The sequence below is a fragment of the Kogia breviceps genome, chromosome 2, assembly GCF_026419965.1.
Source record: "Kogia breviceps isolate mKogBre1 chromosome 2, mKogBre1 haplotype 1, whole genome shotgun sequence".
Lineage (NCBI taxonomy): Eukaryota > Metazoa > Chordata > Mammalia > Artiodactyla > Physeteridae > Kogia > Kogia breviceps.
Window position 1 is genome coordinate 71,761,873 of NC_081311.1, and position 16,087 is coordinate 71,777,959.

At 39.2% G+C, this 16,087-nt stretch overlaps 1 protein-coding gene across 5 annotated transcripts in view; it reads right to left on the reverse strand.

The window, feature by feature from the left end:
- Positions 1 to 689: 689 nt before the first annotated feature.
- The window catches only part of CABCOCO1 (ciliary associated calcium binding coiled-coil 1), a 135,472-nt gene continuing 120,074 nt past the window's right edge, over positions 690 to 16,087 (reverse strand). The window contains exons 6-8 of one of the 5 annotated variants that reach the window (XM_059055090.2): positions 14,524 to 14,646; positions 13,974 to 14,114; positions 6,960 to 8,760 (exon numbers count right to left, since the gene is read on the reverse strand). In XM_059055090.2, coding sequence (XP_058911073.1) covers positions 8,686 to 8,760; positions 13,974 to 14,114; positions 14,524 to 14,646 — 339 coding nt within the window. In that variant the 3' untranslated portion in view covers positions 6,960 to 8,685. Of the gene's footprint in view, positions 764 to 6,726; positions 6,922 to 6,959; positions 8,761 to 13,973; positions 14,115 to 14,523; positions 14,647 to 16,087 lie in introns of those variants that run through there. The other 4 variants (XR_010838963.1, XM_059055091.2, XM_067025546.1 and 1 more) reach the window with 4 other exon arrangements.

Below are 16,087 nucleotides of genomic sequence, written 5' to 3' on the forward strand. Positions count from 1 at the left end.
TGAGGCTCAGTCAATTATTTCATAGAATGTCAGTTTAGGAGGGACTGTGGGCTTATATAAGCTAAGAAGTAATTACTTTATGCAATAAAACTATAAGCAGGTCCCTAGTTAATGAATTTGCTGGTTGTTCTCCCAGTTTACAGACATTGACCCATATGAGACATGCTACATATGCATAAACACAGAGAGACATATTCATTGAGTTAATCAGGGCAGGCTTAATTGCAGCAACAGACAGACCCAAGAATGAAGTCACTCTCAGAAATGGAAGTTTCGGGCTTCCCTGGTGGCGCAGTGGTTGAGAATCCGCCTGCCGATGCAGGAGACACGGGTTCGTGCCCCGGTCTGGGAAGATCCCACATGCCGCGGAGCAACTAAGCCCGTGAGCCATGGCCGCTAGGCCTGCGCGTCCGGAGCCTGTGCTCCGCAATGGGAGAGGCCACAACAGTGAGAGGCCCGCATACCGCAAAAAAAAAAAAAAAAAAAAAAGAAATGGAAGTTTCTTTCCCCCTCATATGACAGTCTGGGCATGTGATCTGAGTTGGTAAGTGCCACCTGTCATGTGGCCCTTCAGGAACCCAGGCAGACAGCTGCTCTATCACCTTTGAGTCATCACTCTCCTTGCTGCCATCCAGCCAGCAGAGAGGGAGGGGAGGGAACGTGGAGGAGGTATGGTCTGGTCCTGAGCCATACCCTTCAAGCAGCACATTTCACTTGTACTCACATTCCGCTGGCTGGAACTTGGTCCCATAGTCACACCTCACTGCAAAGCGATTTGGAGTTAGCAATAATAGGAGAATGGGTTTGCTGGACCGCTTCTGACATGTGTGGTGTCACGGAAAGAGGACCAGGGACCTTGTCCTCCCTGGTCCCTTCTCCCCACTGCAGTTAGAGTCCTCTTTGCATAGTTCAAAGGTGCTTGTCCATCACCAGCCACCTGCAAGTCTCTGCTGAAAACCCTTCAATAACTTACTGTATTCAGGATAAAGACAAAACTCTTTATCCTGACATACAGGCTCTGCATAATCTAATATCCTTAACCTATTTGTTTTCAACTTTGGAAAATGCCCCTTCTCCCTTTCAAGGCTCTAGTCACACAGGCCCCCTTTCACATCCTCTGTTTCCCATGTTCTCTCTCTTTTTTTTAACATCTTAATTGCAGTATCATTGCTTTACAATGGTGTGTTAGTTTCTGCTTTATAACAAAGTGAATCAGTTATACATAAACATATGTTCCCATATCTCTTCCCTCTTGCGTCTCCCTCCCTCCCACCCCTCTAGGTGGTCACAAAGCACCGAGCTGATCTCCCTGTGCTATGCGGCTGCTTCCCACTAGCTATCTATTTTACATTTGGTAGTGTATATATGTCCATGCCACTTTCTCACTTCGTCACAGCTTACCCTTCCCCCTCCCCATATCCTCAAGGCCATGCTCTAGTAGGTCTGTGTTTTATTCCCGTCCTGCCCCTAGGCTCTTCATGACATTTTTTTTTCTTAGATTCCATATATATGTGTTAGCATACGGTATATGTTTTTCTCCTTCTGACTTACTTCACTCTGTATGACAGACTCCAGGTCCATCCACCTCGCTACCTCAATTTCGTTTCTTTTTATGGCTGAGTAATATTCCATTGTATATATGTACCACATCTTCTTTATCCATTCATCTGTCAGTGGACACTTAGGTTGCTTCCATGTCCTGGCTATTGTAAATAGAGCTGCAATGAACATTTTGGTACATGACTCTTTTTGAATTATGGTTTTCTCAGGGTATATGCCCAGTAGTGGGATTGCTGGGTCATATGGTAATTCTATTTTTAATTTTTTAAGGAACCTCCCTACTGTTCTCCATAGTGGCTGTATCAATTTACATTCCCACCAGCAGTGCAAGAGGGTTTGCTTTTCTCCACACCCTCTCCAGCATTTATTGTTTCTAGATTTTTTGATGATGGCCATTCTGACCAGTGTGAAAATGGGCAGAAGACCTAAATAGACATTCTCCAAAGAAGATATACAGATTGCCAACAAACACATGAAAGAATGCTCAGCATCATTAATCATTAGAGAAATGCAAATCAAAACTACAATGAGATATCATCCCATGTTCTCTTTTCATAGGGATTTTGCACTTGCTGTTCCCTTTGCCTAAAAACTCTTTTCTCCCTTCTTTGCCTAATTAGTGCCTACTCACCCTTTAAATGTGACTCTCCCAGGGGAACTTTCCTTGATTTGTTCAAATTCCTCTAAATCAGCTCTCATTGTGGAGTATAACTCCCTGCCCGACGGCACCCATTACAGTTATTCTTTTATAATTGTTTGTGTGATTGATTAAAATCCACCTCTTCCACTAGATTATGAACTCCATGAGGTCAGCGGTTATGTCTGTTTTTGTTTATGAATGCTTAGCCTAGTTTCTTACCCACAAAAGATACTCAGTAAATATTTGTTGAATATAAGCATACTTGAATGAATTAATGAATGAAGAATTGATAGTTTGGGCCCTGCCACAAATTAGCCATGTCATCACAGAGGTTTCTACTAATTGGGGCCTTAGTTTCTTCATCTGGAAAGGATTGAACTAGATGATATTTAAGACTTTTGTCACCATGGTCCTATGGTCCAACTATTTAAAAATTGAATCCTGTGGGTCATTATGGTTGTTCAATCACTCAGCTGTGTTTCCTAAGCAGATGTTACAAGTTCTGGATCTGGCAAGTAGAGTAGAAACATATTTTATTCTTTCGTCCTGAATTTTTAGTTATTACAAATTCAGTGCAAACTTTAACTTTACCCTAATCCTTGAAGTCCAATCACAGGTGAAAGGGGATTGGATACGTTAATAAAAAAATAAGGGAATCAATGGTTATACAGAAAAAGATAAGGAAATAAAGTCCATAAATATTTTGTTAGTCATTGTGGGATTAACTCCTGTATGGGACTGGAAGATGAGTACTATGTTACTTTTATTCTGTTTGAATTTGGGCCTTGGTTTATGAAGGTCATGTTTTGACGGTGACTGAACATAAATGTTCATTGGTATAAGAACAAGGGCTGGTTTTTCCTCCTTTTGATTTTGAGATTGGTATTCAATGAAAATATTAACATCTAGGCTATTTAACCCCTTTCTAGATGATAGGATGACAGGTGACCATTACTAAGCTTGATTTCAAGTTGCTGGATAGCCTCAATTCCATGAACTCCATGAAGTCAAGGACCTTATCTGTCTTATTTCATCCCAGTACCTAGAAGGTACCCTGAATAAATAACAGGTGAAATTAAAAAAAAAAAAAAAAAAGAAACAAACACCAAAATGACCATTGGAGACATCCGCACTCAACATTCCCTGAAGCTAAAATTAAATCACACAAAACTCTGGCAGCTCTGACAAAAAAGTGATGAACTGATCTCCACTGAGGGTACTTCCATGAACGAGAGAGGGACCCTAAAAGCAAAATAAATTTTTAGTATTCTCTCTTCGTTTTGAAATTTGAATTCCAACAAGGTGGTATTATTTTGATGTAGATTCCTTTTTGCTTAGGAAACCTAAATTAATAGGTATTTTGGCTGCTGCAAAGAGGTCCTGACTTCTCTTATTTAACAAATCAGTGTCCAGGAAATAAAAAGACTTTGATGTCCAGAAGAGGGCCGGCTTCCTGAGACTCTGAAACTTGAGATGTCACAAGTATTTCTCCTCTACAACTGTTGGGAAAAGGAGCACGTTTCTTCTCTAGGGGAACTGAAGCATAATGAAATGCAATCTAAGGACATGAAAACTTATTATCTAGCAGGATGGTTGAACGGTTCCAATCAAATGGAGGAGAGAAATAGGGGCTTTATATTTGGATTTTGGAAAAATGACTCCACAGCTATATTTAGGCACAACGGTGCCTGCAAGTACCTGAAATAGTGGCAGTCTGTGGCTTGTCTGTAAAATAGTGAATATATTTTCTCTTTGAAACTTTTCATGGGGGTGAGTAAAAAATCACCCCCAATTACTCCTGCAAATGGAAAGAAGCTATCTCACTGTGGATGATAAGAGGAAGGTTGCTACTTGTCTAAGTGAGAAGTTGGGGATGGTTTTTCACCTGGCTCCTCAGAGGGCTGCCTTTGTGCCAAAGAGTGCTTAGGGTAGGTGGACCCTGTGACTTTAAAAAAGCCCCAAATTTTCTTTATTTCTCCCACTCTTATATTTCTCCCACTCTTAGAAATTGCTAAGAAGTGGAGCTATAGCTTTTATGAGAATACTCTCTCTTCCACGTCTCCAATGTATAGAAGTCCTGGCACCAGGGAGATGACCTTTTAAAAATACTAATCTGACATCACTTGCTACTTAAAACTTATCAACAAGTTCCCACTGCTTTTAGGTTAAAAGTAAAAATATGTAATGTGGGCTACAGGTTCCCGGGAGAGCTCTGGCTGTGACCAATCATCCAGCCTCACCCTGTGTCCCAGGGACTTTGCACATGCTTCTTTTGCTGCCTGAAATCCATCTTCCTCCACCTTCTTCTGTCTAGTTAAATTCTACCTATCCCTGAGATCACAGCCCAAGTGGCAAAACTCATAGGAAGCTTACCTGACTTCCCAGACTAGATCAAGCTCCTTTGTTCAATACTCTTATAATTCCCTGAAGCTTGTCTTTATCACAGTTAGTATTAGCTGTCTCCCTCTTCTAGATTATTATTAGGGCAGAGACCATGTCTGTTTGGCTCACTACTAAATGCCCTGGCACATGTTAGGTACTCAATGAATATATAGCACACAAATGAATGATTGAATGGATCTGCGTTATACATTCCATCCCTGCATAAATTTTCTAAATATTTAATATGCTTACAATACAAACAAGTTTGTTACCTTATTATAACTAAAAACAAAAACAAAGGTCAGTTTTCACTTTGCTTCATATCAACTGTGAGATAGCTAGATGAAGGTAAAGGTTAAGTATATGGGTTTTGTCATCACACAGGCCTAAGTTCAAAACCTGGTTCTACCACTTTACTTGCTGTGTAATCATGGGAAAGTTACTTAAATGTTTTCTGTGTTCCAGTTTCCTCATCTGTAAAATAGGTCAGACCTGGATTTCAAGCCCTGATCCATCTATCAATTATCAATTGTGCAATTTGGTTCAAGTTAATAATCTCTCAATAAAAAAAAAAAAAGTGACTTCCCTGGTGGTGCAGTGGTTAACAATCTGTCTACCAATGCAGGGGACATGGGTTTGGCCCTTGGTCTGGGAAGATTGCACATGCCACGGAGCAACCAAGCCTCTGTGCCACAAATACTGAGCCTGTGCTCTAGAGCCCGCAAGCCACAACTACTGAGCCCTCATGCCACAACTACTGAAACCCGTGTGCCGAGAGCCCGTGCTCTGCAACAAGAGAAGCCACTGCAATGAGAAGCCTGTGCACCGCAATGAAGAGTAACTCCTGCTCACTGCAACTAGAGAAAAGCCCGCGCGCAGCAATGAAGACCCAATGCAGCCAAAAATTTAAAAAAAAAATATATATATATATATATATCTCTAAGCTTCAGGCTCCTTAACTATAAAATGAGGCCAATAATATCTATCTGTTTATTTCTTAGGGTTATTGGGGGATTAATACACATACACACATATATATGTATATATTTAAATCTGCTTATAAACATATGGAAGGTGCTCAGTCCTTGTGGAGTAAAACAATAAAAGCAAATTAAAACAATAGTTTGACAGTATTTTCTATCTATCAGAATACTAAAGATAAAAAATTGGCCAATGCTTCTGTTAGTAATGATGTAGAGAAAGAGTTATCATATGCTGTTGGTATGCTTGGAAGGCACTTTGACAATCTATCAAAACCTGAAACGCAACTAAATTTGACCTAGAAATTTCCCTCTCTAGGAATTCATCCTTTAGGTATAATCATACATGTTCATACAGATTGTGATAGCAAAGTACTGAAAACAATAAAAAGTTCATAAATAGAACTAGTTAAAAAGTTACGGAATTGCTAAAATAAATTACTGTTTGGTCGTAAAAAGTACTGATAGAGAATTATCTTAAGATATGTTGTTTGACGAAGAAAGCAATGTAAAGAACAATTCAAATTGTGTTTAAAAAAAAGACCCCTCTATACAAGCATCCAATTGTTTAAATGGGCAAAAAATTGTTTGAATGGGCAAACACTTTCCTACGGACTTACTGGAAGCTGTGGTTGCCCCATGGGAAGAGAAATAAAGGTACCTAGCTAGGGTGAAATTTATTTTTATTTTTTTATTTTTTGGCTGCGTTGGGTCTTCGTTGCTGCTCTAGTTGCCACGAGCTGGGGCTACTCCTACTTGCGGTGCACGGGCTTCTCATTGCGGTGGCTTCTCCTGTTGCGGAGCACGGGCTCTAGGCGCGTGGGCTTCAGTAGTTGTGGCACGTGGACTCAGTAGTTGTGGCTCACGGGCTCCAGAGCACAGGCTCAGTAGTTGTGGCTCACGGGCTTAGTTGCTCTGTGGCATGTGGGATCTCCCCAGCCCAGGGCTTGAACTCATGTCCCCCTGCATCGGCAGGCAGATTCTTAACCACTGCGCCACCAGGGAAGCCCTGAAATTTATTTTTCATCATCTACACTTTTTTCTTTTTTTGGTAACAGAGTGCATATATTCCTTTATCAACAAAATTAATTTAAAGAGCAGAGACTGTGAATTAGCTACTGCCACTACAATTGCTCTTCTATCATTATTAGATGTTACAGCCAGGCTGCCTCAGGGATCCTTGGGCTGCTCCAACATGAAAGATGTAAGAAAACAGGGTGGCAGAGTAGTTACCATGGGAGGATGTATCGATCCACAAGTTCCAGTGGAGAGAGAGAGATGTCTGGGAATTCTGGCAAAGAGGCTGATCCAATAACTGGACAGTGGGTATTAGGGCTGGGCAGTGGTTTTTGGGTTATCCTAGGAGGTAAACAGAAACCAAACTTTAGAACAAACATCCTTTAAAACGAATTTATTGAGTTCTTATAACTACCTCAAACATAAGTATTATCCTCAATTAATAGATGAGCAATTAGAGGGTGAACAGCCTATCCAAAGTCACACAAAAGTCAGGTGAAGCTACCCTACCATCACACCTTGGGAGTCTTACTCCAGAGGCAGGCTTTCGGCATGCTTATAGGATATTGTCTTTGTGTAGTTTTTAGGGATCTTACTGCTATTTTTTATTCAGTTTTGAAATCTTGCTACCCTTGCTCAAAATAAGAACTCTTTATTAGAAACGGAGGTCCACTCTGTGCCAACGATTGCATTTGAAGTTGGTGATTTCAAGAAGCTCCTTTATTCCCCATTTGTGGTTTCTCTAGTTTCACCTCTATTTTCTCTGGAAAAAGACTGCTTGGCGAAATCAAGACTTGTGAGCCCTCCTAGTGATCTCCTATGGCCATCAGCATTTTCAGTTAGGAAGGACAGCTCAAGGAAGAAACATCTCGGCACATCTCCCGGCCTTCCAGACTTGGAACTTCATGAACAGTAAACACGGTTTCATCTTAAGGACTTCTCTTATTTTGATGATCAGTGTAGTTAAAAAAATATCAAATGCTGCCAGATCTGTCTCAGCCCCAGATGAATACATTTCGGGCAAATCCCTTTGGTACAAATAGAGTAAGCAGGTAAGGTTATAGCACAAGGCCAAAGCACGGACAGAACATATTCGACCAAGTGCCACCCAGATGCAAGTACATCTGGTTCCAGTATAAACTGGAAACTTCTTGGAGGAATGGTCCCCTCCTAGCAAGGCTCTACACTCTAGAATACTCGGGAGTCTCAGATATTGGGAAAGGGCCGAGGTAGTAGTTAATTTAGTTTGTCCAACTAGGGACAATCAGTCAGCAAATGGATATTTTCTTTTGAAATTATATTTTAATAAAGGTATTTAAAGGCTTGAGATGTTTTCAATCATTCTACTGCAATATAATGGTTAATTTTAAGAGCTCTGTGAGTTTGATTTGTATTTAAGATTTTTACAATCTATATATAGGTTGGTCTTTAATAACCATTTATACATTGCTTCTTTTTATATAGGTCATGTATTCTCCTGGGAGAGTAACAAGATTAGAAATAACAAATACAGTACAGAATAAATTAAAATGCTTCAAACTGCATTATATAATTTCAGAAAATTGGTTTCACACTGAAACATTTAAGTAAGAAAACCAACTGATTTAAGGAGGAAAAAAGCCCCTAGTATATGCATTTGAATTGCTGTTGTTTAGCAAGTTTTATCCTCAGCAGTGCGGTGGTGGTCTATGTTCACAAAGCTTCAGCAATGTGGCAGTTCATTTGGGTCAGTATGGATAAAATTATTATTTTTTTTCTTTATTTTAAAAAGTTGACTTCATTCGCCTTGAAGATGATTAACATTTACTAGTCAAAATGTCAAAGGAGTATTGTAAAAGTAATTGTATTTTTATATATAATTCTCCAAACTCTTATATACAAAATATTCTTATTACACACAGTGTAATAAATTCAGAGGCTGTTATGGGACAGGCGGTAGCAAAATTGGGGCCAATACTTTTCTAATTAGTTAGGATAATAAAAATTGGGGCTTGGTTTTCCTCTCCCAGCTAAATGAAGGCGATCTGGTGCTCTAGAGAGTCTATTATTCTGGCTGGTTTTGTTTGTTTCTGTGAAGTTTAGCATCACTCTCCTTGTTTGGAGCCCTCAGGCCTTTTTCAATTTTTCTATTCGTGCATTAAAGGCCTCTTCCTGTATTTGCAGCTTTTCGTTTATCTTGGTCTGTGAAGACAATCATAAAAAAGTGGTTATGATGGAGCTATCTTTCGCTGCACATTGTCTTTGTGGTTTTGACATACTATGGTGCCTAAAGACAGACATTATCCCTCACACACCTTCCTGTTTTGCAGACATAGCTGTGTTTCAGCCTGTAGTGATGTGATAACACTTTATCATATTTCTCTGCACATTCCCCATGTATAGCATGTCTGCTATGAACAGGAAGTGGTATTTGGACAGCCATTTTTCACATAGCCTTGTGTTAGAAGATAGGCTAATTTATCTGCATTTTCAGACAGACTTTACCAATAAGCACCGAATCAGAATAACTGCTCTAGGCTCAGTTATTGCAGTGTTGTTGGTACTGCCACCCCTTTGCAATGGATGTTTTTGTCTCCTGTGTAATACATTCTAAATGAGATCCCAGAAACCTTCTGTTGTGAAATAACAACACAAATAATTTCACAATTAGAATGATTCTCATAATTAAAGAGTATTATTCACACATATAACTCTTGGAATTATGCCACTTTTTGGTACAGTTTTGGTAGAAAAAAGTAAGCAGTTGCTGACAGGTTTTAGTGTTTGCAGTGGCTGTGACAGCATTTAGCTTCTGGCAGAGATATTCTGTGGACTAACATTGCTACCTGCATAATTCCAAAAATATTTTCACATTATCTGAACATTTGTAGCCCTGGAAATGTCTTCCTTTATTCATGATGGGTTATAAAACTATGTATAGAGAAACCACTGGTGGGGCATGGTAAAACTGGTGTTTTTGTTTAGGTGATTTAAAATAGTTGACAAGTGTATGAGGAGTAGTTCATACACATAAATGTTAATAAGTAATTTCAAGTTTAAAATATTAATGTCTATAACCTAATTTGAGGACATCAGGGTAACTGTATTTTGAGAAATGTATTATTTTAGTTTATATAGAAGAAATTTAAAAAATCAAATACTGTTTTTGTCCAGATATAACTTCATTCTTATTTCTTTATTTATAAATGTAATTATAATAGGTAGTTTTCAAAGGTCCACCTGGTTGCCTTATCTGATGAGATTTTCAGTTCAGAGTTGCTATTTCTGAAAAGATCACATTGGTGTCAATAATTCTGGGTTCTCGCATGAATATCGATCTTTTTTGGCTCAAGTTTGATTATCAAGCCCTGGGGTCAAGCCTGGCCTCTAGCTTCCCATCTTTTCCTTTCTTGGTGGCCGGGTGAAGGAGGCAATGAGGGGTGAACATGGTCCTCCGGGTTACAAAAGAACTGTCATATTTCAGGGGCCACTAATCCCCGCAGGCATAATTTTGGAAGAGCTGAAAGGAGTCAGGGTCTAGAAGTGTGGAGACCTAGGGATTAGTTTAGCTCTGTGGCCTTGGGCAAGCCACTCAACCACCTTTAGTTCTTATCTGAAAAGTTAAGTAGTTTAAAATTAAGTATGTTAAATTTCACGTATGTTAGCTTTTAAATTTTATTTATTTATTTTTGGCTGTGTTGGGTCTTCGTTGCTGCGCGAGGGCTTTTTCCAGTTGCGGCGAGCGGGGGCCACTCACTCTTCATCGCGGTGCGCGGGCCTCTCACTATCACGGCCTCTCTTGTTGAGGAGCACGGGCTCCGGACGCGCAGGCTCAGTAGCTGTTGCTCACGGGCTTAGTTGCTCCGCGGCATGTGGGATCTTCCCGGACCAGGGCTCGAACCCGTGTCCCCTGCATTGGCAGGCAGATTCCCAGCCACTGCGCCGTCAGGGAAGCCCTATGTTAGCTTTTAAATTCATAATTCCAACTCCTAATTTTGTAATATATTCACCGACATTATACTATTTCATTAATAAGATGTTGTGATAGGCTTTAAAAATAGATTACTTCTGCTTCTTTATGGCATGCTATATATTAGACCACACAGGGAATGAAATGGTTTGAAGAAATGATCTTGTTACAATTCCAAAGGATCGGGAAGCACTGCTCTAACTAGACAATTGACTCTCTCCGCTCTCAATTAACGTATTCTATATCCACCAATAATCTCATTTCTTTTCAACTAAGAACAGATGTATTATCATCTTCCAGCTTCTGTTTCACTGTCTCATCAAGGTTTTCACATTAACCTGGAGGTCTTTCTGGTATTTCACCTAGACAGAATTCACTGACACAAGTGTGTGCTCTGGGGAAAAGGCTCCTGAAGGTCAGGTGCACACCTGCTAGAGCTGACAGAGGGACATGTCTCAGATCTCTAGACCATGGTGATAGGGCGCTAGATGACAAGACTCCCCGTCTGGTCAAGAACAGGTTGTCATTGGTCTATGGTGTCTCCGTGTTAATCCTCAGAACTCTGCTGACCAGACATGCTATCCTACAACCCCCAGGATAGGGTATGGTTCTACTTCCTTTTAGGAAAGAATGGAAAATCCATGACCTGTGTTCAATACCCTTTCAGTGATCACTCCTTGAGGTGATTTCCCACTCAGCTTTTCTAACCTGGAAATTCAGGTTGACCTAAAAATACCTATGGTCCCAAAATGGCAAACTTCCCTCAAGGTTTTCACATTATTTTGCCTTATTGCTTAGACAGGGCCGACAGCCAACATTTAATGTAAGAATTTAGTGCTAGCATTCATATTTCTCTGAAATATAATTCTTTAAATATATTAAGGTTTGCTCCATTGGGTATAATTTTTATTATACAACTCAGGGCCAAACTAATTTCATTTTGAATGTATCTTTAAAATTAAAATACCTAAACTATATAAGCTTAAAATGTTTGCTCTATTCAGTATAATTTTAATTAACATCTCAGGGCCAAGATAACTTCATTCTTAATAAATTTCTAAAATTATAAAGTGATTCAATGGGAAAGTAAGTAGATTAACATAAAAAATTTAAGGATTCACACTATTTTCAGAAATTTCTGAATTACAGAAAGTGAAATATGCCTGTAACCATGCTGGAGGAGAAGCTCTGAAAAACCTGTACTTAAAACAAGAATTCTCTACTGCCTTTTCCTACAAAAATTATAATAAGAGTACGATTTTTAAATAAAGAAGGAGAAAAAAACTATTGGAAAATTTAAAACATTTTACAAATAATAATTCATTAAATGTTCCTACAGCAAGTCAGTGTCTTCAAAAGGTTTATATACACTGACCACTGACAAGTGGCTACCTTTGAACAGCGATGAGACAGTTTTAAGAGCCAAGAACACTGGAAGGAGGTTTTAGAAGTGGAAAATAACTTACCCATCCAAAACAGGGGGAGAAATTTAGGTAAGCAGAGAGCAATTACCCGACTTGGAATTTGACCAAGACACAAGAGTAAACACTGAAAAAGTGCCACACCACTGGAGTATTAAAACCAAAGTAGTCTGGTCATGATATTAGATGTTATGTGGTTTCTGTGGATAACACTGGAATTAGAACTAGAACCCAGTTCACAGCTCCCAATCAGGGCCTTTCATCAGTTTCTGACCCTGGAAACCCTGGACAAATGACAATCTTTCTGTGTCTCTAAGTTTTCAATTTATTTATCAGGTAAACTCGCATGGAGTTTATTAGGATTTTTGAGAGGAAATATATAAAGGGGTTTGCTCTCTTGAAACACTGTATCAATCCACATCACCATGCAATTTTACTGAAAAACTGGCCATAATTTGGCCCAGGCTAATGTCCATGAATCTACATAACATGGAAATGATCAAGGCACCTGAAAGATCTGTATCCCTCACCTCTGGCCCAAATTCTTTCTATGCCTAATTACATTTAGATGAGCCAGCTAATGGACTTCCAAGCTCAGTAAAGACGGCTGCAGGCCAGTGGGACAGTAACACACACATACAGCAATCATATTCTTTCTGCTATAGAGAGTAGTGATATAAATGCTGCAGGCTTTAATTTAAAAAATTTTTTTCAATGAATATTTAAAAACATACTGCTCACTACATGGAACATGGCCTTGGTAAAGATGTTTTCAATTTTGGGGGCCTGCAAACAATTCTATTACTGTCTAGTAGTCCTTCGGTGATAATTTCAGAGCTGCAGGATCACAAAGGAGCCCAGGGCCATGATTATACATAAACTATATTTAGATGAAATGTTATCAAATCTAAAAAGGAGATATGTTCTGAACTAGCTTAGTTCAACTGCATTCTGCCCTTCTACACAGTAACCAGTTATTACATTCATAGAGTTGTTAACAATAAAGCTTTGTGTAAAATGTGTCCTTTCACTATTTCTGGTAAACACCAATCACCCCTTATTAAGCAGAGGACTTTGGCTGATTCTGTTGGCATTGAATCATTAAATATTCATGTAAATAGTTCATTAACATTTGATGATTAAACAACTAACAAGGTATGCTATTGCCAAGCTAATCTTTTGCTCCTTCTAAATTAGTTGTTAATACAGTGTGTGCTTTTTATATATAGTCTCATGTCCAGAAAACAACTAAATCTTTCCCTGAGATGTATTCATATTTTAAACATGCAGTATACTGTCCTACTGATTCATTGTTATTGCCACAAGAAATTATAAATCCTCTCAAAATATGCAAATCACTCACTTAATCATTTTGCCTAGGAAATGATGCAAGCCTTTGTGTTGAGGTAGAAATGTTTTTTTGTTTTTGGATGGGGAAAATACATTAAGCATAAAACTTAGCCAACTGATTCATCATTGGCAGTTGCTACTGAGATGGCTGTTGCCATCACCATTTTCATGCAGCCATTGGTGTCAGTGATGACACCATCAATATACATAGCCATTAGCTATTAGTGGTATGTGAAAAGGAGCAAACCATCTGAGAAGGAGTTCAAAGATATGAAAGACTCTCTGTAGGAATTCGGTGAAAGGTCTTAGCTAAGAATTATGGTCTGAGCTTTAGTGTTTATTTAGAAATGTTCTCCCATTACTCTTGCATGAGCAATTTGCTTACAGTGTGACTGGGCACGAAGTCTTTATCATGTTATTTTTTTGGGTCTCGATGCTGAATGATCTGTAAACTGATAACGCACCACACTATGTGCTGTTGGTGAATTTATTTTGTGATCTTACTGAGTCTCAGATGACTCAACTGAGAGTTATGTGGAGATGTTAAATTGAACTCCTCCACCATCAACATCACTCTTGCTGGCAGAGCGTGGGTAGTGTTTATAGACATTAAGGTTGAGGTTGGCTAATTAACCAGTAATAAAGTAACTGAGCACACCATCAAGGCTGAGTACCTGAATGCTGATTAAAATGTCATCTGTGACTTGACCCAGCACCAATTTTATATCTTCAATGGTGAAACCAACTAATGGATCAGTCTCTGAAGTGTCCACTTCTGGCTGGGACTCTTCAGGGCCTTGTTCTTGATTCAACCCCTAGAATATTAAAAGTAAACAACACTCAAGTGATTTCTGGAGACTTTACTGATAGTAAAGGCTTCTCTTGGATAGTTTTCTATCAGAAATGTCAACCTGGAAGGATTTTGATTTGACGTTTTCCTGAATTTTCATTATTCATGAGCAGCATGACAAATCAAGTAATGGTGCTTTTACTTACTCTGGGGAAAATGAAGGTGGAGATTGGGGAATATGGAGTAGAAGTAATTAAAATTGCTGAACCACCCTCAGCTGGCCCACTTGTGAATCAACACCAAAAGAAATATTTATATTTAGCTAGGAAAAATCAGAGGGAAAGAAGATAGAAGAGCATTTTGTTTTTTTTCTCCTGTCCTCTAGAGAATACAATGCTCAGATAGGGTGAATTAAGAGACAAAAGGAAATATACCTTCATTTCCATATCCAGTATTGGAGGTGGCTCTATGAATGTTGAGTAAATATCAAATGAGATTCCTTCTTCTAGAGGATCAGGGAAAGGGTGACCTGCAGGCTTCACAACCTCTATCACTTGCTAGTGGGGAAGAGAAGAGCTGTATTATGACAAAGTCTTTGGTGAGTAACCACAATTTCAGGCAGTATTTATGAAGTTCCAAGTCTATTATTTTTTAAGTGCCATCGCCTCTGAATTCTTGACACCGCTGACCTCTTAGTTCTCTAGTGTTTTTGTGCTCTGTACCTGGTAATTAGCGTTTTACTTTCCCACATTGTCTAATTTTTCTGTACCATGTAGTTTAGAACTTCATTTTGTACTGCCTTGATCTTGAATTGTTTCATGGGTCAGTGTCCCCTTCCTCCTGTCTACCAGCTCTCTGGAGGTACAGACCATGTTTTAGATCCTCTGTGCATCTTCTCCAGTTCTGGCAGAGGGTTTCGCGCTTAAAACACTCAATAACAGCCTGATGGTGATTGATACTACTCAGTAGAGCGTAGCTGTTCTTGGAGACAATGGTGAAGTGGCCAAGAGAACCTGGTAGTGAGGGCATTAAAGGCTCTAAAGGTTAATGTACAGAGCCAGCATACAGTAAACCAGAGAGGAGATTTGCAAAGTCAAGCAGAAACACCTAGGGCAAGGCAAGATGCCACTGTGAGCATTTTTATAATTCTGTGGCAAGAGTGCCAACCAGAGGAAGTGTGATGGGTGGTCAACAGTGGAAACGAAGAAATGAGTTAAAGAAGTCACCTTATGCGGTGTCCATCTCACCATGACTTGGGGGGAGAGAGCGGAGATGAGGGTACTGATGGCGTTAAACATCTGATGCATCTAAATGGTTCCTCTTGCTCTGACTTCATGTTTAAAAGGCAACATTCTGATTGTAATCTGTGCCTTCCCATCTCAGATGATCTATAGACACACCCAGCTGAGTGCTCTGATCTTCATGCCTGTTACATTCCTCACTGGAAATCAATAAATCCATGTTCTAGTTTATTTAGTAAGATCTCGGGAGCTTGTTTATGTGGCCCTGAGATGAAGCCACCCACTGTATGCTAACAATCTTTAAGCCTACAAGTTTTAAGACAAAAATCTAGAAATGTGTAGACTCACCAAATAATTACCATCCCATGGGGCCTGGAAACACCCTGAAATCATCATATTCATTTCTAACTTCTCTACAATATCTCAAATAAACTTACATGTTAGAATACTTCACCTTTTACATATTAATATTTTTGATTTAGATAGGTTTTGGAATGAACTGGAGCCTAGGTTATTGCTTGGTCATAGCAATGTATTTTGCCTTGAATTCATATTACTAATTTTAATTTGATTTTATAGGAAGTTGCTGCTTAGTATAAATATATAGAAGGACTGAAGTGTTGTAACTTTACATTCAAGGCAATTTGGAAATCAAGAGATTTAATGATTGTCTTAAGGTAAAATAATTACTTGGTGACAGGGATGGAAGTTAAACCTTGGTATGCTGACTTTGTGGCCGATGCAGTTTTTGGTAAAC